A 940-nucleotide genomic window follows, 5' to 3' on the forward strand; every position below is an offset into this window, starting at 1 on the left:
AGCTCATTCCCGAGGTGGGGCCTGCATAATGCAATCCTGCAAATGGGAACGGGTACAAAGCATGGTCAGGTGCTGGCTGTGAAAGAGTGTGCTGCTTGCGTGTTGAACGGCAGCTGGTGGAGCCAGACGGTTTCGACTAGCAATCCCTGATTGCCGCATGTGATCCCTATTCAGGTGCTGGCGGACATGCGCATGGTACTGCAAGTGCTGGGCCAGCCTACTTCACAGGTGCTGCTCCTGCGCGAGCTGGTGGACACAATGGCTGGAGTGGAGCGCGCCAAGCTCCCGCTGGCGTTCAAGGCGCTGCTGGCCAACTTCACCACCGAGCAAAACGGCAGGCTGTATCTGGATAACCCGCTATTTGCTCAGGTGCTGCAGGTACGGGCGTAATGCCAACACATGCCCATGTACATCAGGAATACCTTCTGAGTAGCACATGTTCACCAACCAGGAGGCCCTAGAGGCTTGGGCCAATACATGCAGAACTTGTGTTCAGGTGCACACCTGGAGAAGTGGGTGTTTGAGGCGCTCACCCAGGTGTCTGTCGGTTTTCAAGGCATGCGGGGTGCTGCAGTGACACAGAATCGGAAGGGTTTCTGGGACACAGGAGACTGGACCGTGCGAGGCGAGAGGAGACGAACTTGTACTGCTGCCCTACACAAAACATACTTGCTACCTGTCGCCGCCTGCTCTTCCCTGCTCAGGCGGCCACCACGGAGTCTGGAGAGCTGTTGGACTCAATCACCGCCATCCCGTCGCTCAGCTCCACGATGTTCAGGGAGCTGGTTGTGCTCGGCGAGCGCTGCAAGGACAAGGACTTCGACAGCTACGAGGACCTGCACAGCCTCCTGGAAGCCATGGCATCTGCGCTGGCGCTTACACCGGACGGGCTGCTGAAGGCGGACTGGTTCATCCAGGTAAGAATCCCAGTGAAGGTTTT

General features: G+C 57.9%; 1 protein-coding gene across 1 annotated transcript in view; it reads left to right on the top strand.

Annotated features, from left to right (window-relative positions):
- The window catches only part of VOLCADRAFT_108564 (uncharacterized protein), a gene marked incomplete at both ends in the record, with an annotated part of 8,803 nt that overhangs the window by 5,125 nt on the left and 2,738 nt on the right, over nt 1-940 (top strand). The window contains 2 exons of the mRNA XM_002959281.1: nt 175-378; nt 705-917. Coding sequence (XP_002959327.1) covers nt 175-378; nt 705-917 — 417 coding nt within the window. The remainder of the gene's footprint in view (nt 1-174; nt 379-704; nt 918-940) is intronic.

The sequence above is a fragment of the Volvox carteri genome, assembly GCF_000143455.1.
Source record: "Volvox carteri f. nagariensis unplaced genomic scaffold VOLCAscaffold_153, whole genome shotgun sequence".
Classification (NCBI taxonomy): domain Eukaryota; kingdom Viridiplantae; phylum Chlorophyta; class Chlorophyceae; order Chlamydomonadales; family Volvocaceae; genus Volvox; species Volvox carteri.